Source organism: Osmia bicornis, chromosome 16 (genome assembly GCF_907164935.1).
Source record: "Osmia bicornis bicornis chromosome 16, iOsmBic2.1, whole genome shotgun sequence".
In the NCBI taxonomy this organism is placed as follows: domain Eukaryota; kingdom Metazoa; phylum Arthropoda; class Insecta; order Hymenoptera; family Megachilidae; genus Osmia; species Osmia bicornis.
In genome coordinates, this window is record NC_060231.1 from 4,294,003 (window position 1) to 4,318,083 (window position 24,081).

Sequence of the window (24,081 nt, forward strand, 5' to 3'; positions counted from 1 at the left end):
AAAGGAACTAAATCATGCCGAAATTTTGGCCCTCTAGCGGGAAAAATGTGAACTAAAATTTCGACGTCGAATCAGTGCCCTCTGGTGGCAAAAAAAGGAACTAAATCATGCCGAAATTTTGGCCCTCTAGCGGGAAAAATGCGAACTAAAATTTCGACCTCGAATCAGCGCCCTCTGGTGGCAAAAAAAGGAACTAAATCATTCCGAAATTTTGGCCCTCTAGCGGGAAAAATGTGAACTAAAATTTCGACGTCGAATCAGCGCCCTCTGGCGGCATAAAAAGGAACTAAATTTCACACCTCGAATCAGCAACAATGTTGCAAAACGAGATTATACTTACCTTTACTTACCTTTACTTACCTTTACTTACCTTTGCGCGAACCAGTGGCCATAAATGTATTTTTTATAATATATTTATTATAAGGATTGCAGGGATAAAAGAGATGCAGGGATGTAAGGAATGTAGAGACTTAAGGGATGCAGGGATGTAAGGAATGTAGAGAGTTAAGGGATACAGGAATGTAAGGGATGAACAGATGTAAAGGATGCAGGGATGTAAGGGATGAAAAATTTCAACTAAATTTCGAACGTCGAATCAGCGTCCTTTGGTGGTGAAAAAAGGAACTAAATTTTGCAGAAATTTTAGCCATCTAACACGAAAAACTTGTTGTCTTGTTGGATCTGTAATCACTGCCTTAACTCCCATGAAATAAAAATATAAGTTGAAAGTTATGATAACTTACAATTAATAAAACCGGATGGACGTCAAGAAAATTTCTGAAATCCTTGTCCCACGATGGACTTTGAAAAATGTGGGGAAAAATAATAGTAATTAAGATGGCACCACTGCACCTGAAATACGTGTTGTGCATAATGAAAATCAAACTAGAAAATTTGTAATAAATATTGAACACACTAAAAGTAATTTACAATAATTCACGCAAGAATATTAATTAATTTTGTTCCTATGATATGAGTACAAAAATGTTTTGAGTTTCAAAATTGTTATAATATTATCAAAAGCTATTCAAAATTGACGATTATTCATCGTTAACAACGAAAACATATTATCTCAGACACAAAACATTGATCTTCCATGTTAAAATCATAAATCACATTAAGACGTAGATGATTCGACACAATAAACTGAATTCGAATACTTAAATTATAAACTTTTGAATATATACTGGCTGGAATCGAGCTACTCTATTTAAATATCTAAATATTCGATTGTACAGCATTGAGCATGGATGGGATCATTGAAAAAAAAATGGCGATGGAGGAGGAGGAGGCTCTACCACTCAATATGCTCAGTGTGCGCAAGATATTTTAATTTTCAAGTGATAAATAAATTTATATTACTGTTATAATGAACTAATAATAATTCTCAAGATCCTAATCCTGCAAATATTAGTACTACCATTAATTATGAAGAAATGTCCAATATTATAAATGCTAGGGCCTCCTTTCCCTACAACGTTATTTTCCCTAGGAAAGCCCTCCATTCTCGGTACTGTACCTTCGAGTGGTTGCACCCGAGTGTACAGTCTGCCAAAAAAGACACCATTCATTCTGCTAAATCTGATTTAGCGTTGTGCAATTTATATTGAAACAAAACAAAAACAAATTTCAATTAATAATTGACTAGTGTTTAATCAGAAATCACTGCAAAGTTGAAAATAAATTCTTACAATGAATAAATCAATTAATTAATATTTAAATGCTTCTTTTGTTGATTTGTTTCAATGATAAACATTATCTTTCGTTAAGACATTATACGTTCGTTCCACCAATTTGATATTAAAACCTGTCGATACTTCATGGGCGTACAATACGTTAAGGTGGAGAGAAACTTTTTTAACTGACTGTGCATTAACATTCGACGCATATTTACAAAAACATACAAAAACATTTAATACTTTTCTCGTGAATTCGAAAGCGGACCGCTTTAAACAGTTCCCGTTCGAACGGGGCGATCTGAACTTTCTCTGACAAACTTTCAACATTTTTATGCAAAATGTTTGTCAGAGTTACGCGGTGTTTCTTTTTAGCCAATCATAGATTATACTGTGACTGGCGTTCACCCATCGGATGTTGGCTTCAGACTGTTCTATAGCTTGTTGGATCGTTCTTGTTGCGCTACCCAATTCTTGTTTGTGCTCGGTTGTGAAGTCTAACAACTAAAGAGAAAAGTATATTTTTTGGTAATTATGTAGGATAGAACACACCTCTTGTGGTATACTTACGTCTTTGAGCTCGTATTTGGTTTTTATTGCTCTCGTGGCTGATTTGACTATATTGTTGATAGTCAGTAGGGACGTTCCAAAGCTGAAATACAAATTTTTAGTACAATTTTTCTATTTTTTTAAAATCATTTACTGGTCCTGTAAAAGAGAACTAGCTCAACCGCTAATATAACGAGAAGCTACTGTATTTGAGGTATAGTATAGTGGCTGTTCGATAATTGGGCGCCTTGGGTGCTGTAGAGGGGAGACTAAATTGTAGTGGTCGGTTCAAAGGCTAGATTTGAAAAATTATTTAAAGAGAATACAAGGAATGCAAAATTTACATCCGAAATCCTGAAAATTCGAAGTAGAACTTACTATTCTCGAAGCCTTGCCCATTCGTTCCTAAAGAAGTTGAATGCCAGTGGCTGCCCAATGGCGTTACTCGCCACGGAGTTAAGAACACGGCCCACGTCCTGCTTCCTGATCCCAGAATTCTCCGTAATCGCCCAGTCCAAATAACGACTCAGTAGCCATGTTTCCCGGGTACAGCCAAGAGCATGGAGAAGTAGATCCTTCTCAGAACCGACATTCGTTTCCAGGTATCTTCGCCAAGCAAAATCCCATTCCGTTTGCCCGCCAACTCGAATGGCTGTGCAGTATACGACTGACTTCAAATTTGGTGATATTCTAAAAAAGAGAAAATGTAATAATATAGCGCTATATTGAACTTAACGAGTGGGGACTGGGGGTGACAGATACGGCCCGGGTGTAATAGCAACGGGTTGCAGGTTAAATTACAACCTCCAAATCTCACCGCATTTTTTATATGGGTAGATCTACCTAAATAATGACTCACGGATTGTTTTGGTTTGGATTCGGTGTATTGCGCCAATTGTAGAACTGTTTGCCAGCGTTCTTTATACAATCCTCGTGGCCAAAATTGCAAGCCCATGTTAATACATCGATACGAGTGAAAACGGTCAACTGAGGATCTCCAGGATTGTCCTTGAAGCCAACTTGCTTGTACACGTTGTCCAGCAACTTCAGCACGTATATCTGTAAAGGAACATCTTTGAGGTGTACAGTGTTTTTGAGACGACCTATAGAATCGAAAATTCTCCTATTGGGCTTTGAATAGTTATGGAGGATTATCTGTGCAGGGGTGTATAGTTACCCGAAATTTGTCATAGCTGGACATCTTGATCAACATGTCGTCCAGGTAGTGCATGGCAGTGAAGGCAGCCTTCCATGGGAGATACTCAGTCTCATGGGCCAAATACGACGTCACGTCCAACGCAGTGGCGTAATCCAATTTCCCAGCTCTAGCTAAATTCAACGCATCGTCGATCAGCTGAGCCCTATTGATCGTCGAGATGTTCCTAAAGGAGTCTTTGTTCAACTGTTTGATTATCATTTGCCAGTTCGCTCTGTCGTAGTTCACCCTGTAGTATCCTGCGAACAGAGACTCTGCTTGAATTTCTCTTCGCAGTAGGCACACGTAGAATAGAAATAAAGTTTCATCCTTACCAGTTTCTTGGATGTTAAAAATCAGCCATTCCGAAGGACTCAAGTCCAGATCGGATAGGGTAATTGATTTCTCTGCCTTCATCCACTGAGAAGGTCGAGTTGTACTGAAATCTAATTGACGTTCGGTGGTGTAAGTGATTGGGATCCACCATAGGGGTTCAGAATCGGTTATGACCATCGTGGTACCATTCCGGAGTAAGAAACGTTCCTAAAAATGAAATACCCTAGGCTGATAGCGGTTCAGAGTTGAGGCATGCAAATGCAATATTTATTGTTTGAAACAATTGGCGAACCTGGGTCAATGTTATTGCTCCGTTATTATAATTTCTGGTAACAGTGACCACTGGGAAACCGGTCTGAAGGGTCCAGGTGTCCATGATCTTCTTTATTGTTATGGAGGAATGGAGGACTTTGTCTTTGTGGGCCTGTTTGGTCAGAGCATCCCACAGATCATTTTGCTCGGCACTTTGATAAGCTCTGTTAACAACAAATGAATTATTGTTAAGAAATTGAAAATTAATAGTGGAACTTTCTATAAATAAAGATAATTATTACAGGTGGGTACTCACTTTGCGTTTAAGTAATTTGTTAAACCCTGTTTGAAAACCTCAGTTGTGAGGAAATGGTCCATCATTCTTATTATGGAAGCACCTGAATAAAAATATGATTACTTAATCACATTTCGAGATCCTGTCCAACCTGACTCGAGGTACGGGTACCCACACACCCTTTATTATACTATACTTCAATTAATACCTTTGCCATATGAAATTTTGTCAAAAATTTCACTGATCTCATCCGGATGGCCAACTTTGATAGATATTGGATGGGAAGATTCTAAGGCATCCAATCCAAACACGTTCTGTAGATCATGAACAACAAACTGTTCCAAAACCTTCCATGTTGGTTCCACCTTTCAGAAACATATAGAATCATCTTGAAAATCATACACAAGACTTAAAAGACACAAGATGGCTTCAGTCCAGTGTCCATCATGGAAAAATGATCCTTTTCATCAACTTACTGCGTTCATCCCGATGTATTCCACATAACTAGCAAAGCCTTCGTTTAACCAAAGATCCGTCCACCAACTTGGTGTCACCAAATTGCCAAACCACTGATGGGCCAACTCGTGGGACACCACGGTAGCCACTCGCTGCTGGTTGCTGCTGGTTGATACACCTTCCTGGTACAACATAGCGGTCTCTCTGAAACAAAATGATCCTATTAAATAAAATGTCCTAATATTTCCATCATATTTAATTTACCTATAGGTAATCAGACCCCAGTTTTCCATAGCGCCAGCTGAAAAATCCGGAAGAGCTACATTGTCTATCTTGGGAAGAGGGAACTTGATCCTGAAGTAGTCCTCGTAGTATTCAAGTATCTTCGGCCCGATCTTCAAGCAGTATTGTGCTTGCTCGATAGCCTCGCGTCTAGCCCAAACCCTGAAGTTCCCAGATTCGGATTTCAACACTTCAAAGTCCGAAACAATGAAGGCGACCAAGTAGGTAGACATTGGCACTGAACGTTCATAATGGTCCCACATGTATGATGGTAAACCAGGCCTGGTAACAATTAACAAAACAATGTTTGTTGTAATAATTTTTTTATTGTTTAATACATTGTAGACAAGATAGGTAATTAATCCAATGAAAACATTGTCAGACATCACTTTAAATAGCATCGTATTAAGTTCATTTTTGTAACGACTTTAATAGATTTGTCCCTGAAGAAGTTAAATGATACAGGAAAAAATTGTAAAAAAAAAATGATTGAAAGCTGTGAAAAATATCATATAAATGTTTTGGTATTGAATGAGGAAATTCTTTGCACTAATGGCTGTGTTATTAACATAATTACAAATAATATACTATAATCAATTATTGATGTAAAAGAAAAAAATTGTTATTAACAATATTATTTTTATTTACTTTTAAGCATCTATAATTATTTATTAGGGATATGCAGAATGATAACAATGTAAATTTTAGAATATGAAATAAATTAAAATTGATGATCATGATCTGGAAAATAATGACTAAATTGAAGAGCATCTCCATTCCCTGAAATTCCTCTGAAACTAGATTCTACTCGTTTCAATTGTACGTTCGACCCGACACACGAGAATACTTGAGAGTCTAAGCAGTTGAAGCAATGTCAATCCACGAAACAGCTGAAGTATATCGCGTATCGTGCGAAATTGTTGCCTCTGATAGCCTACGCGTAATATACAGGCTGCTTCAAAAATAATGCACCCATAAGATATGCAAATGCTTCTCAACAAAAGAAACTAGAAACTAGAAAGAGTAATTTCAAACGAACAGTGTGACATATAAAAAATGAAAATAACATGAAATACAAAATTAAATTGAAATTAGGACTCTCTCCTTGGTCCGCCATCGGAGAGTTAAAATTGACTAATACTTGAAAGTGGAACGTAGCAAAGAGTATAATTACTTACACTGGCATAGGCTCCCCTTTTCTAGGCATGTTTGAAATAGAAGTCATGTTTCTTGGACGAGCGATGCTGATCTGGAATCTGGCCTTCAGAGCCGGTTCATCGAAGCAAGGGAAGGCACGTCGCGCATCCGTCGGCTGAAACTGTGTCGTGGCGATCCATCTGAAACACGTAATCAAAATCATGACAGTCTAGCCTATAAAGAGCCTGATTTATCAAAATCTGCCAAAGTTATTTTCAAAGATCAAAGTGGTTCCCTTGGGAAGCGATGCACTAAAAATTTTCATTTCTTATTAATCTTATTTTCAAAGGAAGCTCATAAGGCTATTCGTGTTCTTCTTTGTTTCTAGGACCACCTTTTTTGAGGCGTCCTGTAGATCGGAGCAATTTCCTGGCACCGTTCACGAAATAGATCAGTGGACTTCTATTTGAAGATAATACTTAATAAAATGGTTCAATCTCGGGTATTTACCTCGTTTGACCATCGATGGTGTACGAGCTCCTGTAGAAGCCTTGCAAGTAGTCTTTCAGATATCCAACGAACTTTAGATGCAGTACGTATTGTTTGCCCCTCTTCAACGTGTCCGACGTTCTAATCACGTGAAACTGCCGTTCAGTGTCGTTCTTCTGACCCATGATTTTGACCGTGTTGCTGTTGTTACTCGTTGCTGAGTACTCCTTGATGTTCGTGAAATCCACGTCGATCATCATGTCGACAGCGTGGAGGGTTATGTTTCTAGTGTCCTCGGTAACGTTCACCAGGATTTTTACCTGGAAAAATAAAAAAGGGATACTGTTAGAATTAATTTATTACTTTTTTCAATTTTTTCATTATGCATCATTTTATCCGCAGTACACTCTCGTTATATCGCCGCGGACGACGCTATAGGGGCGGAGTTTGTCAAGCTTCCAAACCCTCATTTGGTGGCGAGTAGGGGAGATAGGGTGAGATAGAGGGGATAGAGGGGAGATAGTAAAAAAGTGGGGGAAACTTCCGAAAGGCCCCCCCCACCCTAGGACAACCAAACTTCGGATTTATAGTGATTGAGGGATGAGAAATCGAATGAGACCATTTTCAGAACTGGCAAATAAACCGAATACAGGGTATTCTAAAAGTGTGGGACCCCCCTATTATCTCGATAAGAACGCATTTCCACGGAAAATGACTAACCTAACCTAACCCTAATCTAAACCTAACTTTAGGTTAGGGTTAGGTTAGGTTTAGGTTATGTTTAGGTTAGGGTTAGGTTAGGTTAGTCATTTTCCGTGGAAATGCGTTCTTATCGAGATAATAGGGGGGTCCCACACTTTTAGAATACCCTGTATATCTCGAGAACGGTTTATTTGCCAGTTCTGAAAATGGTCTCATTCGATTTCTCGTCCCTCAATTACTATAAATCCGAAGTTTGGGTGTCCTAGGGGGGCCTTGGGGGGGCCTTGAAAATCCCTGTAGAAATCAAATCGTTCAGATGGCAATATAACGAGAGCCTACTGTAGATTCCAAAAAATTACAATTATAAATAATTCTAATGAACCAAACAGGGCCGTCCTTAGTACGTGTGTCACCCTTGTCTTCAGATATTAAAAATATTCAAATATTTTTATTTATTCCTGTGGGTATAAAGGGTACAATTCAATTTGCCCGAATCCATAAAGAAGAAAATGGTAAAGTTGATGTATTAATTATTCAGCTCTTGAACTCTTTCTGTCTGTCGAAACAACGAGCAACTTGTCGATTTCTCTTTGCAATCGTTTCAAACGTACAAAAAGAAAGAAACCGGTCTCTGTTACTCGATTGTTTCGCAACTGATATTAACGTTTGAGCATAAATTCCTTTATTTAATATAAACTACGTTGTGCCTCAGAAGAATAAATAATAATCCATTTGGGAAACAAGGATATTTAGTCGTGAAGAAGACATCTCGAATGCATTATACTTTTGAAAAGATTTTCCTTTGTCATAACTGACAACCCAAGGCTAATTATGAACATTAATTATTAAAATTAAATGAAAGTTATTAACATTAAATAAAAGGAAGGCAAATTTTAAATTTATTAAGAAAAATAAATAATTAAAAATGACTATAAATTCTACAATAAATTATTAATATTCATGGTGTTCATTCTAATGCAAAATTCTTGCTTGTTCAATTTTATTAAATAAAAAAAGTGTCAACAGGATATCAACAAGATAGAACCTTCTTTTTTTCATCCAATCACCTTTGGTGCTAAATTCATCGGACAATTGCATAAATATTTTTTCCCTTCGTGAAAGGGGAAACAGGAAAAAGCGCAAGAAAATTACATGGTGCTTCGTACAACACGTATGCCGTTACGAAATCGATTCGATCGAATAACCAGTTTTCGCACGATCACCAAGATATGTTAATCAGCATGCTGCTCGTGTCTGTAGGAAATTCTCGTTCAAGGATATGCAAAGAGACTCGAAGGGAGAGGAGCATCCCTGCTGAGGTCAAATACTTCAGCTAATGCGAACGTAACTGTTTGGTCATTTACAAAATTTCTACATTTCTATGCGACAATAGTTTTCAATTAAATTTCCCAATCGCATCTCCTTAGACCATCTACATTACCAAATAAATTCCACCCCATCCCTAAAGCTAATACAATTCTCCTAACACTGTACCCTCAAAACTATGTATATTGCAATTAACTTTTAATCAAATAGAACAGAAAATTATTTCAAAAGCTCTGTATAGACACCTACCTCACCGTTGAAGGTAAAGTTTCCCTCCCAGATGAACGGGATCAGTCTTAGCTCGTACAAATCTGGCACTATGGATCTGGGTAACCTGACGTCTAATTTCTGTTTATTGGAAGAATCTTTTGAAAATATTCCACGTGACTCAAATACTGCGTTGCTGAGATCATTGCAAGTCTTCGGGTCCTTTTCCTCGAGGCAGGGGGCGAGGTGGTAGACCAGGAGGCCGGTGACCACCAAGGATATAAGGAAAGCTGATGTCAAGAGGAATGCACCGCACGGAGACACAGTGCAACCTCTTTTACGACCGAACGTGGTTGTGTGCGCGTCCATCATTGCCAAAACCTCACGGGACTGGGTCATATCATGCGCCAACCTGAAATTCAAAAAGTTAACGTTAATTGAGGAGGGATTAACGAGCGGGAGAGGATTAAAATTCCTGGGCCCTGAGGCTATCAAACTTCTGAGGACTCTTGGTTCGATGAATTTGATTCAAAAATTTTCTATTTTTTTTTCTTTTGTTTTATTTAAAAAAGACTCTCATAATATAAATGCAACAGATGTTCTCTTATTAATGATAGTGAGCCAAATTACATTTATACCATTGTGATTACAGGTGTCTCCAATATGGATCTGTTTTGTCAGTTTGCGATATCGCGATCACATATCGGTAATTTGGTATTCTGTTTTTTTGATACATTGTACAATGAGTCAAGAGGCCGAAATTGAAAACCTGAATCACTTTGAAAAATTAATATTGTTTTTAATAATTCTTTTAAACGTATTTTTTTTGTAATGCTCTCTGAAATAGTATTCTAGGAACAATCGCGCGTAACATTGAAAACAGAGATAATTATACAATATTCGACGCTTTGTGACTCACAACCGCAGTTATTTAATCATTTTTATGATTCCTAGCTGTCATTCAACTTGCCATTTAATATTTTCTTAATAAATATTTAGTTGAGCCACTGTTAACATTAAGATCTTTTAAAATTTTATTTTCTAATTTTCTCCAAATTTTGCTCCTAAATTTCCAAAACTGTTATTTTACTTGTTGGAATATTTTCACGAGCCAGTTCACGGAGCACGCCAAGTCGCTCGTAAACAAAGCGCTTTTTACACCGTCTATTTGCCCAAGTATTTATTAGTTTCTACCAGCAAGTTTTTCATGCTGTTAGATCCTTCATTTACGTCTATGACGAAATACACGAAGCCCGTCATTGGATCATTGTCCCGGTGAAACTTCCTGGCCGGTGTAAACAGGGTGAAGGCAACCGATCATTAAAAGTAATTTCACGTTCGAAACGAACGCGTTAAGAAGACGAGTGGAGCCAGAAAGGATCCTTGTAATTATTCATCACCTTTTATTGACAATGAATCATACCATAGTTGCCATAACTAATAATAACACATACACCTGTGGGTATTAAAGAAACAATGGGATTTTGCGAGTATCATTGAACGTGTGACATTCACATAATTCCATAGTAATACAAACATATAATAGTGTCGAAAATAAGCATAATGATGCTAGGAAAATTATGCAATCTCTTAATCGTGAAATATCTTATATGGGATTTTTTAATCCTCAGACGGCGGACCATGGAGAGAGCCCCAAGTTTAATTCATTCTCTCCAAATAGAACTGTAAAGAATAAGAAATTGTAATAAAGATTGTCAATAAAGATATTATTATTATATTTTTTTTAAAGGGAAAGGATTATGATAATTAAATGTAGTCAAAGAGAAGATACGTGCTGATTTCAACAGAAGGCATCGACGAATGCTTATAGCATGTCAATTACTGTGAAAATTTCTTAAGAATTCTGTGCCATGCCGAATGTCGTAATACGCATCACATTCCGTTAATCCAAATCACTTTTACTTCTAATGTCACTGGTTTAAATATGCCTTTTAGCAATAACATTTACTAAGAATTATTGGAAACAATAATGTTAAATATTTGTTGAAAGAAATATAAAATATGTGTTGAAACAATTTTCTCTTTAAAATTTGAATAATTTTTTTAATTTAAATTTATTAGATAATATCAATTGGTTTGAATTGCATGTTACATGATGTATATTATGATTTCATGACATAAAAGTATCTCCAAATAGCACTTATGGCATATCAATTTGAAGCTTAAAAATCCATAAACACGACTACATAAAGATTTCTTAAATATTCTTAATATAAAATGGCTGGTTCCTCGTTAGAAGAAACAATAGAATAATCAATTAGAAAATATCCAAAACTAATTATCGACACTTATAATTAATCGAAATTAATTATTTGAAACACTAATTACCAAGTACCCACAACGAAACTCCACATATTATATAAATATAAATAACATTTCAATTATTAAAAAAATCATTATCATGGCACCTTTTGCACTTGAACAATTTTACTCAGAAAAATTACTTAATTTATTATAATAAAACAAAAGAAAAAAGGCAAAGAAGAATTGGAGGATGAATTTTCCTTGTACGTACCATGAACAGCTACCGGGAGAACGGTTGCGTTATAGCAACACGAGTTGCCACGTGGTGAAAATATTCTCGAAGAAATCGACAGGTAAGAGTTCGACTCGTTCGACACTTGGAAAGACACTGAACGTTACTGTTCGAATAAGTTGGCGACGGTGTACCAACAGGAAGCGAAGAGCGCGCGCGACCTCCTGCTCAGCTTGGTGCTTTGCGCGCGACTGTCGCGCATTCGGCTTCGCAAGTAGCTCGAAGCTTCCTGGACGATCGACTACTCGATCGAGGTATTACGTAGTCAGGTGCAAAAGTTTCCGGTCTGAGCTAACTTCACTTCTTTAAGCGGCGATTTTAAATGCAATTTAAAAAAGAAAAATGTTCCATTTTATTGCAATTTATAATGCATTTTCTTTATTTTTAAAAAGTAATTCGTATTTTCGCGCCACTTTTTAACCCTTGAACAGCGGATTATAATTGGGACTCTCTCCATGGTCCAAAAGTAACAAATTCTTCGATATGAATAATTGTCAGCGGCTTTAGCCCTTAGGCCATACCGGTACCCGTAAGATCACCGAGGTCAAGCTAAGTTGGCAAGGTTTCGCCAAAAGATGGGTTACCGTGTGCTGTTGACAAAACGGATACATGGACACACACAAACACACATATAAGGACTAAAAAGTATGGAGTATAGAAAAGTAAAAGTATAGAATGATAAACTCCATAGAATTAAAAATACGGAAAATGGTAAGACAAAGCAAATTAAAAAAAAAAGTGCGTGGGCGAAAGAATTCGTTGGGCAACAAAAGGGAGCAGAAAAGCCCCAAAAAGCGGCGGCCCTGTAGGGGCGAAAATTAATGATAGTGATATTGAATACTCCCATAAACCGCGCTTTTGATAACAATAAAATACAATGAAAAGGTGATTTTATAAAATGGCGGTAATACGTCGATTATCTGTTCGACGTGTGAACAAATACGCCCGTCGTGATTTGTGTTTTCAGTTTCAATAATGCCTGGGGTAACACGCGCGTGCCATTAGCCCTGTGTAAACACCACCGGGGCAATTTCTATGGGCACGAGGTAAAACAAATATCTGGCACGTCGTCACGCTCTAATTCCTTCGGAATTAGCTCATAATTCATGCATCGCGAGTGGCACGCGTGTCTCGTTTTTCTCGTTGTTAGCAAGACGGGCAGAGGGGAACAATGGGACACGCTCGTAACTGTTATTAGATGTGATCGATAGGCCATGATGAAAATGATTAAAGGGCACGAATATTGAAATTAATTGGAATTTATGTCACGTTTATTTGATCCTTGAATTACAGTTTAGAATTTAATTCGAGGAGAGGAGATTGTTAACCCCTGGGTGAAGGATGCTGGGTCATCGAAGACCCTTTAGTGATACTATAATAATTAAAAAAGAAACTCTTTTGTTCTCGTTTAAAATTCATAAAACATTTATTAAAATTTCAAAAGGACTAATTAAAAATAACAATAAATAAATAATGGTCAGTTAATAATAATGAAAGCTTCTTTTTTCTTCTTTTTTATCAAGACAAAATATATTTTAAATTCCCCAGTTAAAAATGATCTAATCTTTTTCCTTATTCTATAATGAAATCAATATATCCTTCGGATATTTTAACTGCATGGTCTCATGCAGTTTTTATTCACTGAGGGATTGAATATCTTTGTTCAATTCGCAGAATCAGAATCAACTAACTAATCCGAGATGATTCACTTACAGCCGTGCTTCTTGAAACATCGTTGCAATCTTTTACGATGATTCGTCTGAGGAAGTGTGAAAGAGGAAACTGACTGGTTTCTATGTGAATAATAGAGAATGCTATCTATGATATCATCATTGAAATCATTGAAACAATTATACTTAAAGTTTGGAAATATTTTATAAAACTTTCTTCTTTTTCACTATACTGTTTCCAATATAGTACCAATTAAAAAAAAATAAAATAAAAGAAAATCAAAATTACTCTAATACTGTAAGCTGATTATAATCACTCCCCCACCTCCTTAAATTCTTCTACTAAACTTTCTACTAAACTTTGTAGATCGGATGGTATCTTAGGTCGGATCCATTAATGAAGAGCTACTGTAACCTTGATGTAGTTTGGTAATCGAATTTCTAGCAGAGCAGGACATCAAATTTCTTCAGGGGGGAATCTCTCCCGAGGCACCTCGATACGGGCGAATCGAAAATCCTGCGCATATGCGCACGTAATACGATCCCGTTGACAGGACGTGCTCCATCTACAGGACCATCTTAAGTTACCCTTCGTTGTGGTGTACATTTACGAGAGAAAAAAACCCTGTCATCTACTATTGTAACCAACCGTTCGAAAGAGATTCGTCCTGTGGCCACTGTCTCAAGAATCGAAGGGCTTCTTCCGTCCGGAAGTGAGCTACACGGCCTCTTGTATGAATTCCTTTCTCTACTTCCTGTTCAATGTCATCGATTGGAAATTGATCTGAACACAGTTTCGGGCTCACATAAGCCCCATAGAAATTTTCAAATTTTGGTCCCAATACTTTATTTGGAAATAAAACTGAAGCAAATAAATATTGAGTTGAAATTTTGATATTCTGTAAATTTTATAAGACATTTTGCAAAATTATCAAAGTTATAAAATTTTTAGAAGATTTTTTGAAGTGGGTAGCAATGGGCATTAGAAAAATTGAACTTAATAAAATATAGTATGTACATGCATATAATTATTTATTAATTATTTCATTTCTTACCGTGTCCTGTGATATGCCAGGATTTCAATGACATACAGGTGGTTGGTGACTTATGCGAATGAAATATCTGAAGAACTAGTACATCTTTACGTATTGGTTGATTCGGGGTGCGAAGAACCCCTAAAATAGAAAAATTTAAATCAGTGCACGAAACGCGCGAATGCCAGTTACCCGTCGCGATGAAACTGGTGTCAGTTCGCTGAATAACTGATAAACCAACCACGTATCCACCGATGTCATTATCCACTTGGACCTCCAGCTTCTCCTTCTCCCATTACATTGCGCTACTTCCACGTCGTAAAAGTAAATCGCATAATCGAATAACGAGAACCATACCTCCCTGATGCCTCAATGAATAACACGCGATAACTCGATCCTCAATCCGAGCTATTCCGGTTATCTTTATCTCGTTCCTTCTTGGCAATAGAGAAAGTTGAAAACCTGCATTTCACCCTATCCCCCCAATCCCACCTCAATTTCTCAATAATAGCAAATACAAATAAAAATTTTCCAGCTCAAAGATGGCGCATTTTTCATTACGTGTTTTAAGAAATTGAATGTAGGGCGCCCTTGGGCGCCCGTCGCCCCGGGCAGTAGCCCAACGTCGCCCCATCTGCCCCCAAAGACTGTACTGTCTTCAGCAATACCATGTAGCTTCGAGAAATTTAATTAACCTGAAAATGATACCATAAATGAATGAGAATCCCGATAATTATCAAAAGTCTCAATTAGAGGTAAATTTAAGTTCGAATTTAAATGATGACTATGGAGGGTACACCATCTTGATCTTCAACTTTTCACTAGCAAACTAGATTTCCATAGTCTAGAAAATTTGATGACACATGATCGATCGTAAGCCTTGAACGACAAAGTTTTAGGGCATCCGTGTATTTTTATTCGACCCCGCCATTTCTTGGTTAGCTTTTACCAATAAGAAGTACCCGACTCGATCACCAGAGCGCTTCGGGAACTCGGATTGCGTTGGCAGACGGATACCGCACTTTCGGCTGCCAATCATTCTACTCTGCAACTTGCATCATTTTTCACTTTAAAATTCATCGCGATCATTGCAACCTAGGTAAGTTTACATTTTGGCAATTTTTTCAATTTAAACTTATACACTCTTTTTAATTGCACACATAAGAAAGAACTAAATTTGCATCATTGCTTCATTGTTTTATAATAAACAAATGAACCTCCAGTTAATAACTGCAACAAATATAGTGATTAATTTAAAAGAAACACTTAAATAATTTATAAACACATAATAAATCTATTGCGAAGAAGTTTTTGAAGATTCCTTTGAAGTAATTAACAAATTTCTTCGGTGGTTTGGTGATTTTTTAATATTCCTTCGGGTCGATTCGACGATACTGAGCAGACGTTGATGCAAGAGCAGTGTGGAAATCCATTTAAGTATATTGGATCAGCTTAGAGGCTGAACGTGAGCCCACGGGAGGTCCCCCTTAAAAACTCCAATATTCCTCTAGATCGGTTTTTTCCACGACAACAAGTTCTTTACTGTTGAATTAATTAGGATTTCTAATTTTTAATTAGAAGAAGGTCTCATCTTTCTAAAAATTTCACCCTGTCGCATATTTTATGAAGTCCTGTTAATTTTATATTTTCAAAAAATATTCTCCACCAAATCGTTTCTCATGGGACTTTTACTCTCAAATTAGACTGGTAACATCCTAGAATAATCAGGAACTTTGAAACGCCACCTGCTTTGCTTCTAGAGGGCTCGGCTCTGTTCGTCAATGCTCGGATACTTTCGTTACATTAGCGTAGTCAATTCCAAGTTTATTCATATCAGTACTATTATTATTATTTTTACGTAAACTGTAGAAAGATAAGATAGAATTTATCTGTTCGGGTAATTGAAGTTCTACTGCACCTCAGTTCCGTGTTTCCGCGATCGCTATGCACCTGCAAAGACCTTTTTGCATTAATCGACACAATTCGAAGTTGTCCTATCCCCTTTTACAGACGCTTCCTGCTCCGCAACTATCCTGGAATGTCGATACACGGTTCGTCTTACGGTTCTTGCGAAATTACCCAGCACGACGACGTAATAATCGTTCCATTTCCTGGACAACCTCACGCGAATGCAGGAGAATCTTTCTGTACAGGCTGTCTCTAAAGATGTGCAGATAAAACTGCAAATTCTTCACGATAAATAAAACCAAATAGTCTTCTACCATTTTCCAATCTGAGCCTTCGTTTCTGAGATATGAATGATGGAAGATAAGGTTCATGATTTTTGGGACACCCCTTGTGTTAATAGCCATAACCTCAAAAATATACAATTCAATTAAGAGTTCATAAATTATTTCAGTACATAAGTTACGTATAATGAGGTTAGAAACGCAGATAAAACTGCAAATTCTTCACGATAAATAAAACCAACTAGTCTTCTACCATTTTCCAATCTGAGCCTTCGTTTCTGAGATATGAATGATGGAAAATAAGGTTCATGATTTTTGGGACACCCCTTGTGTTAATAGCCATAACCTCAAAAATATACAATTCAATTAAGAATTCATAAATTATTTCAGTACATAAGTTACGTATAATGAGGTTAGAAACGCAGATAAAACTGCAAATTCTTCACGATAAATAAAACCAAATAGTCTTCTACCATTTTCCAATCTGAGCCTTCGTTTCTGAGATATGAATGATGGAAGATAAGGTTCATGATTTTTGGGACACCCCTTATGTTAATAACCATAACCTCAAAAATATACAATTCAATTAAGAATTCATAAATTATTCTCAAAATTAAATAATTTCAGTACATAAGTATAACGAGGTTAGAAACAATTTTATAAGTGAAGGCACAGGTGGTGTAGGAAAATGTTTCCAAAGGTATAGTGTATAGTGGGGGCGGAAATATAGTGGAATTAAATTACCTATTATACTTCTACTCTTCTATAAAGATCGTATTAAGTTTTATCTAAAAACTTATCGATATCTAAAAGGTCGTAAATCTACAATTTACTTAACTTGCAACATAGTTGTACCTTACGCAAACAATAGTATCTCCAAAGTGATCGGAAGACAGCGGACCAATTACCACGTGTACCAAGTGTACACGTCTCCTAACGGTGTGCTCCAGTTTATCTGGTATACAGTACATCAGTCGTAAGACGCTTGTCGATGAACGAGCATGCATCCCGCGTCTCTAGATGATGCACCTTCTTCGCGTTTTCATCAATTAATTACGAAGATAGAATTGGGAGCACAGCTCGCAATTGGACAAAGGGCCTTGGCTACGAGCTTAAAAAACTGACGACGCTGCTCGTCGTTTAATTGACTTTGTGTCGGCTTTGTTCCTGGATGCACTCTGCTCGGACTTGTAAGTTTATTTTTTGATTTCTTATCAATTTCTTGAAGTTTCAAAAACGCTTGAAACATTTTTTATACTTTGATCCCTCTGTTATTAAAATATAAATAATTGTCATTTTAATACAATTTAAAATTGTAATTAAGTAATTTTAATTACTTCTTCAGCTGTCATTTTTAATCTTTCGTCTGATCAGAGATGAATCCACGGTCCCTGCTTGGGGAGGGTGTGAAATATGTAAAATATTAACAATTATATTTGCAAATCCTTCTTAGCAAGATTTAAGACTTGTTTACAATTTATTTTTATCCTAAGTAATCAAATTCACATAAATTATTTATGTATTTAAAAAAAAGAACAATTTACACTATCTCTGAATAAATTATTAATTTTTCTTTAAATAATCTGATAAAAATAATATGCTAGCAATAGTAATATGAAATTAATTTTTTTTTAATTTCTTAATTTTGAGGGCGATCTTTTTATGAATCCGCTACTGCGCCTAAAATAACTAATTTATCTTAAATCCAGATGACCCGAAATGTATCTAAAAATCACGAGACTGGAGTCACGTGTATGGCCTTCTCATAAGAAAGGCCACACATTAGTGTGATTTTATGTGCGCAAAGAATAATAAACAAAGATAATTTATACACGATAGAAGAATGATTATACGTGACTTCAACTCATTTAGTTTCCACTTCTACCACGCGAGTTCATTGGCATTGATCGTTAGTTTCACTGCCTCATAAGGAACATGACCATCGTCGGACACTGATTCCTCCGCGCGACGGCGGATCGAAAGGAAGATTGAGTGAAAGCAAGGGAACGAGGCGTTTATATGTGCGCGCGAACCACCTGTCGCACCGCGTGACCTATTTGAAAAAGCGCGGACTATTCAAAAATATAATTTGGAACTTGCAACTACCATTACAGGTATGAAAATGTTTAACATAATTTTTTACACGCTTCAATCATTCTTTTTTTTTATTAATTTCATTTCTATTTTGCAATAAATAATCAGTTTCAATTAATTTGTATACTGACTTAACATAAATTGAAATTTGAAAATTATCCTGACCTATTCTCAGTAAAAATTTTTATTTAAAACTTGCTGGAATAAATTCTTACTAGTTTCCGTGATCGATTAAATCTCAGAAATTTCCGGCTTGGAAAGCAAGGAAACTGATAATCACAGTGCAAATTTTCCGGGTGCAACGGAAGGTCGACCATCGTATATCATGAAATACTTCAAATAGATAATATCGTTACGCTTGAACTCTTATGACATTCGCCCAATCAACGTTTATCTGTTGAAATAGACTATCTATTGGAACTCTTTCAAAACTAAGGTAACCAAGTTGGAGCAGTTATGGCATTGGATATTGATGATAAATCATTCAAACTTGTCGAGATAACATCATGGTATCAAGTGTGAAATCTTCAAAATTTAGTTCATGGAAAATCTATAAACAGTAGCAAAGAATAACAATAATTACAACTTAAATTATACGTCATTATGGTAAAAAGGATTAAATTATATAGCGTGGAAATATTAATGTAGGCCACTGTCTGTATAGCATCGCGATAGAATAAAATTGTTTGCTACTTGATTTACAAATGACTATACATCCTGAATGACTGTACACGACGATAACGTATCGCATAAATTTACCATATGGTAGAAGTTTATAGACCCAGTGAGAACGTTAGTTAAATGCATCTGTCAGTATTCACTTTCACATTTCGATTGCCTGAAGGCCGTATTAATAAAATTAGTTTTCATCTACCTTAGCGATTTAAAGTCTCACTCGTGAGTGGCTATATTCGTTGAGTGTAATAAATACTTTAATTAACACCCCGATGACTTCATATATCGTGGAACTAATGGCCCTGGTAAATTTGGAAAGAGATCATGGACAAAATTACATTTGAGAACATTGATAATATATGCCACAAAATTTTAGAATTGTATAAGTTTCATTTTGCCATGTCAAAACGTAAATAATTAAAAAGTTAAAAAATTAGAAAAATGGAAATTGAAAAAATAGAGAAAGTAAGAAATTAAATTAAAAAAGTAATAAAATTGGATCAAACCATTAAATTACAGACGAAACACATAACGTCTGATAAATACTTACTTTTCTTTTCAGACTATCTGTCCCGAGTAGTAATGTCAACAGAAGTCTAGCAAAAACCGCAAAGATATCAAACGACCAAGGACGAGAATAAATTTAAAAAAAGATAAAAAACCGAGTGCAACGCATTCTCTAGCCACAAAGACATTACCAGTCGCTATCCGTCTTAGCAGTTCTCCGTGGGCATTGGAACAGGCTGCTGTGCACGTCCACGCTCGGTACAGCCACTGATAAATTAGCAAAACTCCATTGGAAATGACTTTTACACATTAGAAGAGAAACTGTAGTTGGCATACGAAGAGTACGAATCGGTAACCGCGGCAGCAAGTCAAACAACCATGGCGAGTGTCGACAGAAATCTGGAGGAGCTGATGTCTCATCTGGGTGAATTCGGTAAATACCAGTGTTGGCAGTTCTCTCTGCACATAATCGGTGCTCTGACGGCAGGTTTGCATATGCTGACCTTGTTGACCGTCGCCGCAGTGCCTCCCTACGAGTGCAACATCCCAGAATCCACCTTCCCAAACATCACAGACCCCAATACCAACGTATCCTTAACAGAACTTCCCCGAGCGATCGACTCGTGCCATTACTTGGACACCGAAAATGTCATCAAAGACTGCGAATCGTGGACATACGACACCCGGTACTTCCAGTCATCCCGTGGGATGGAATGGAACTTCGTGTGCTCCCAAAGATGGATGGGCGCAGTGGCACAGTCAACCTACATGTTCGGTGTGTTCTTCGGCGCGGTGACTCTGGGCAGTCTGGCGGATAAGCATGGCAGGAAGATAATCTTTTACGTGTCCTCCGTGGCCCAGCTGGTCTTGGGAGTATCAGTGGCCCTGATCAACAACTACTACTTCTTCCTGGTCATAAGGTTCCTCTACGGGATCTTCGGTTCAGCGGGGGCCTACATAACAGGGTTCGTCCTGACCATGGAGCTGGTGGGCGCGTCGAAGAGGACCGTCTGCGGAGTGATGTTCCAGCTGGCCTTCGCTACCGGCTTCATGCTAGTAGCCGTGTGGGGTGCCGTCATCAAGGACAGAATGTGGCTTCAGATAGTGTACGGACTACACAGCGCGCTGCTGATAGGCCACTGGTGGCTGATGGACGAGTCTCCCAGATGGCTCTGGGCGCAAGGGCGCATCAGCGAGGCCCTGGTAATCATCCGGAAAGGACTGAGGATGAACGGGAATAATGTGGAGATTGATACAGAGAAACTGATCCGCGAAGGGAAAATGCGCAACACGGAGCAGGAGGACCGTTCATATGGGGCTACTGATCTTTTCAAGACCCCCAATCTCAGGAAGAAGACATTGAACGTCTGTCTAAACTGGTTCGCCAACTCCATAGTGTATTATGGATTGTCTTTGAACTCGGGTAACTTGGTGGGCAATCCATTTCTTATGCTGTTCCTGAACGGTCTGGTTGAGCTGCCTGCTTATATTCTGATCTGCCTGGTAATGGACCGTACTGGCAGAAGGTGTCTGGTGAGTACCTTCATGCTGATCGGCGGTGTGTGCTGCATCCTTGCCTCCACTATACCCACCGGCACGGACATTTCTTCCGCTGTCATCGTTACCATGGTTTTAGTCGGGAAAGCCTGCATAGCTGTCTCCTTCGCAGTCATCTACAACTACACCGCTGAACTGTTCCCCACAGTGGTCAGGAACACCGCCCTGGGTATCGGGTCGATGTGCGCCCGTCTCAGTGGTTCGCTGACCCCACTGATAATGCTGCTAGACTCCTTCAATCCCAAAGTTCCCGCAATTTTGTTCGGCTTCGTCGCTTTGGTGTCCGGTTTCCTATCTCTTTACCTGCCAGAAACGGTGAACCAAGCCATGCCAGAGAGCATCGAGGACGGGGAGAATTTCGGCAAACACGATACTTGCTTCACCACGTGTATGGGGACGAGAAGGAAAAGCAGTTCTAGTTATGAAGTTACTATGGACCAGTTGGGCGATAAAGATGAAAAGGAAAAGCTGAATCAAACGGAAAGTGCGAAAGAGAGTCCGCGTTAATTTGAAGGAGGAAAATACCTTAAATGCAAATTCTGCCACTTTTAATCGTGGTATGACTGCCATTATGATACTGTGGATTTTTGGTTGGGTACGTTGTATACTTGCTAAGGTTAACCTAACAATCATTCGGAATCTTGCCACCAGATGATGTTAGCACGTTGACTGCCATAATGAAAAATGGCGCATGTGATCATATACAGCTGATACAGGGTCAATTTTTGCAATTTGTTGTACCATATTTCTATTTAAATATTAAAAATAGTTAGAAGTTCATTACTTTTCTACTTCAACTATTTTTCATGTAAATATGACAGTCAACGTGTTAAATATTGTTTAGATTTTATATTTAATTTGGTTTGTGCTCATTTGTTCTTTCTATGGAATTATTTGGAAAGACTGACTCCATTCCAAAATATATTTACTATCAGACTCAATTATTTGCTGCACTAATAGTTTTATTAAATACATAGAAAAATGAAAGTATTTGAACTGAAGTGCTTTAAATTGAGAAACAACGAATTTTCGAAATGGAAAAAGAACATTTTTTCTATATAACTTAGTGCACAATAAATTAGACATGTTAGTAAATTAAGTATTAAAAGTTAACCACTGTGCCTTAATGAACAAAATGATTTGCTAACCAATGCACTTGACTCATGCCACAATGTTTATAATCTACAAATATCTACAAATTGAAATTATTGCAGATATTAATAATTACTTGTTGCATATATTATTAACAAATAATTAAATAATTGCGTTGCTAACAATTACATCATTAATTTTAACTATTGATTATTTATTTATAATAAAATATACTTAATTACCCGATAAAGTTAATGTTACAAAACATTATAGTGTGCTTAAACAATATAAATTGATAAACTTCAATGTTTTACAAATCTTAAGTCTCGTTTTTAAATAATAAGCAATTAAAGTGTGTGTGTGTGTGTGTGTGTGTGTGTGTGTGTGTGTCAATCATTAATGAAATTTTAATAATGAAATAATTGTTTAAAAAGATTTCATATCACTAAAATATAAAAAAGGCACTTTGATCGATCGATCATTTTCAAATAATATTTTCATCAATTTTAAATATTTCAATAAAATGTACATACTTATAAAATGATTTTCCATAACGAAGTGTCAAAGTGTATAAAAGAAAACATTATTCAACTCTGTAAATAGAAACTACAACCGCACAATATCACTCATGATATAACATTTTTCTTAAAAATAAGAAATAGAAGTACTTTATATTAAATCTTGCATAATAAATAATCGGACACAGATTATGTACTAAACACACTGTGTACTAAAAGAAAAGTATTTATCTCGTTAATGTTACTAATAAATGTTATCAATAATGAATAGAAGGACTTTTGTTTTATTTTTGGACAACTAATTCCCTGCGTCAGTAATATTACACCCACGAACATCGTGTGATGTTATGGCACCCAGCCTCCTAGTGAGAAAAAATCCAACGAAAGCGCATCAGTGCTAACCACCTATATACATCTATGATTTAGGGATTTCATAATTCAAAGATTTTATAGCGAGGAAGCAATATTTCTTCATGACTCTTTTTTAAAAATATTCTTTATACAATTATACAGTGCCGTACAGAGCCCAATTTTGCAATTTGGCTTTTAGAATATTTTGAAATATACATTTTTATTCAACCTTTCATAAAACTCATGTAACAAATTTTGCATTTACTTCATGATTCTTCCCCTTAAAAATAATCAAAGATGGTTTTGATTTTTTAGGTTTAAAGTGTTGTAACCATTTAGAAAAACTGATCCTGTCACTTTCTATTCCCATTTGAAATGCAGAGTTAAGCAATGTGATGCTTGAATATTAATGCCAGCCACTGTGGCTATCCATCAGCGCATTGAATAGCACCGCAACATAATGTCATTTAATCCGTCAGAAATTAATCTAACAATTAAGATACCGTTAGAACGACACCTTATGTAAGCACAGGTCACCGCGTTTCAACTTTACGTTCCAGTTGCTAACATGATATGTCGTGGCAAACTGATGTGCGTCACGTTTAATTATCGTAGGAAATTAAAACCCCGAGTAAATGCATCGTAATTGCAAATTACTTTTGTATAATGTACATGGTGTCCTTGAATTAACCAAAACGAACTTAAAATTTTATTTTTGGATCAACATCAAAGCTGTTCCAAGATATACAAATCCCTCCATATTTATCAACGAAATCTGCAATTAATAGAAACTTGTAAAAGCAGCATCCGACAAATGTCAGAATGTAGTAAGATTAAAGTTGAACTGTCAACTTTCACTTGGTCCATTAACCCATTGCGACCGAATGCTGTACGAATCTACGCTCTATAAAACAAACCGCATATCTACCCTCGCA

General features: G+C 36.9%; 2 protein-coding genes across 7 annotated transcripts; one reads left to right on the forward strand and one right to left on the reverse strand.

The window, feature by feature from the left end:
• Positions 1-987: 987 nt before the first annotated feature.
• LOC114871482 (aminopeptidase N) lies at positions 988-14,505 on the reverse strand. Of its 2 annotated transcripts, XM_029177438.2 has the most exons (16): positions 14,405-14,505; positions 14,185-14,304; positions 8,945-9,314; positions 6,689-6,987; positions 6,220-6,378; positions 5,024-5,323; positions 4,780-4,963; positions 4,512-4,668; positions 4,325-4,406; positions 4,049-4,232; positions 3,756-3,963; positions 3,403-3,680; positions 3,085-3,284; positions 2,604-2,915; positions 2,247-2,328; positions 988-2,180 (listed from the first exon to the last, which is right to left on the reverse strand). In XM_029177438.2, exons 3-16 carry the CDS (start codon positions 9,299-9,301, stop codon positions 2,031-2,033), a joined length of 2,952 nt encoding a protein of 983 aa, XP_029033271.1. In that variant the 5' UTR covers positions 9,302-9,314; positions 14,185-14,304; positions 14,405-14,505; the 3' UTR covers positions 988-2,030. The 2 variants fall into 2 exon arrangements, with proteins under 2 accessions (XP_029033271.1, XP_029033270.1); XM_029177437.2 differs by lacking the exons at positions 14,185-14,304; positions 14,405-14,505 and adding an exon at positions 11,439-11,662.
• Positions 14,506-15,174: 669 nt separating this feature from the next.
• Positions 15,175-22,661, forward strand: LOC114871483 (organic cation transporter protein). Of its 5 annotated transcripts, none has more exons than XM_029177444.2 (3): positions 15,175-15,262; positions 18,267-18,466; positions 19,684-22,661. In XM_029177444.2, the coding sequence occupies exon 3, from the start codon at positions 20,007-20,009 to the stop codon at positions 21,690-21,692; it is 1,686 nt and encodes a 561-aa protein (XP_029033277.1). In that variant the 5' UTR covers positions 15,175-15,262; positions 18,267-18,466; positions 19,684-20,006; the 3' UTR covers positions 21,693-22,661. The 5 variants fall into 5 exon arrangements, with proteins under 5 accessions (XP_029033277.1, XP_029033279.1, XP_029033276.1 ...); XM_029177443.2 differs by lacking the exon at positions 15,175-15,262 and adding an exon at positions 15,286-17,542; XM_029177442.2 differs by lacking the exon at positions 15,175-15,262 and adding an exon at positions 15,286-17,542 and having other exon boundaries at positions 18,284-18,466.
• The last annotated feature ends 1,420 nt before the right edge of the window (positions 22,662-24,081 follow it).